The sequence below is a fragment of the Penaeus monodon genome, chromosome 34 (genome assembly GCF_015228065.2).
Source record: "Penaeus monodon isolate SGIC_2016 chromosome 34, NSTDA_Pmon_1, whole genome shotgun sequence".
Lineage (NCBI taxonomy): Eukaryota > Metazoa > Arthropoda > Malacostraca > Decapoda > Penaeidae > Penaeus > Penaeus monodon.
In genome coordinates, this window is record NC_051419.1 from 5,873,315 (window position 1) to 5,873,761 (window position 447).

A 447-nucleotide genomic window follows, 5' to 3' on the forward strand; every position below is an offset into this window, starting at 1 on the left:
GAGTATTGAACAAAATTAGTTACATATAGAGTAGTTAAATACAGAATTAGTCAAATATAGAATTGGTTAAATGCAGTATTCATTAAATACAGAGTAGATTTAAACGGTATCAATTAAATACAGAGTTAACTACAGACTTACTTAAATACAGAGTTACTTAATCACAAACTTCCTTAAAAATATCTCATATCAACACAGAACCCCCCCCCCCCTACCTTCTTCGGGCAGGAGCCGAACGCCATCCTTGGTCCAGTCGCGCGTAGGAGTAGGATTGGCCAACGCAGGACACGGCAGAGACAAGCGCCCTCCTTTCACCACGCTTCTCTCGGGCCACGTCTCCTCCATAGTCTCCACTTGCGGGGGATCTGTGTGGATTTTTATTCCCTTTCTGTCAAATCTCATGTTAGGTTTTGGGACCTCGAGATAATGAAGCATGAATGATATGAA

At 41.8% G+C, this 447-nt stretch overlaps 1 protein-coding gene across 1 annotated transcript in view; it reads right to left on the minus strand.

The window, feature by feature from the left end:
* Positions 1 to 447, minus strand: part of LOC119594793 (hemicentin-1-like) — a gene marked incomplete at its 3' end in the record, with an annotated part of 75,652 nt that overhangs the window by 5,451 nt on the left and 69,754 nt on the right. The window contains exon 28 of the mRNA XM_037943882.1: positions 216 to 365. Within this exon, the coding sequence (XP_037799810.1) occupies positions 216 to 365 (150 nt within the window). The remainder of the gene's footprint in view (positions 1 to 215; positions 366 to 447) is intronic.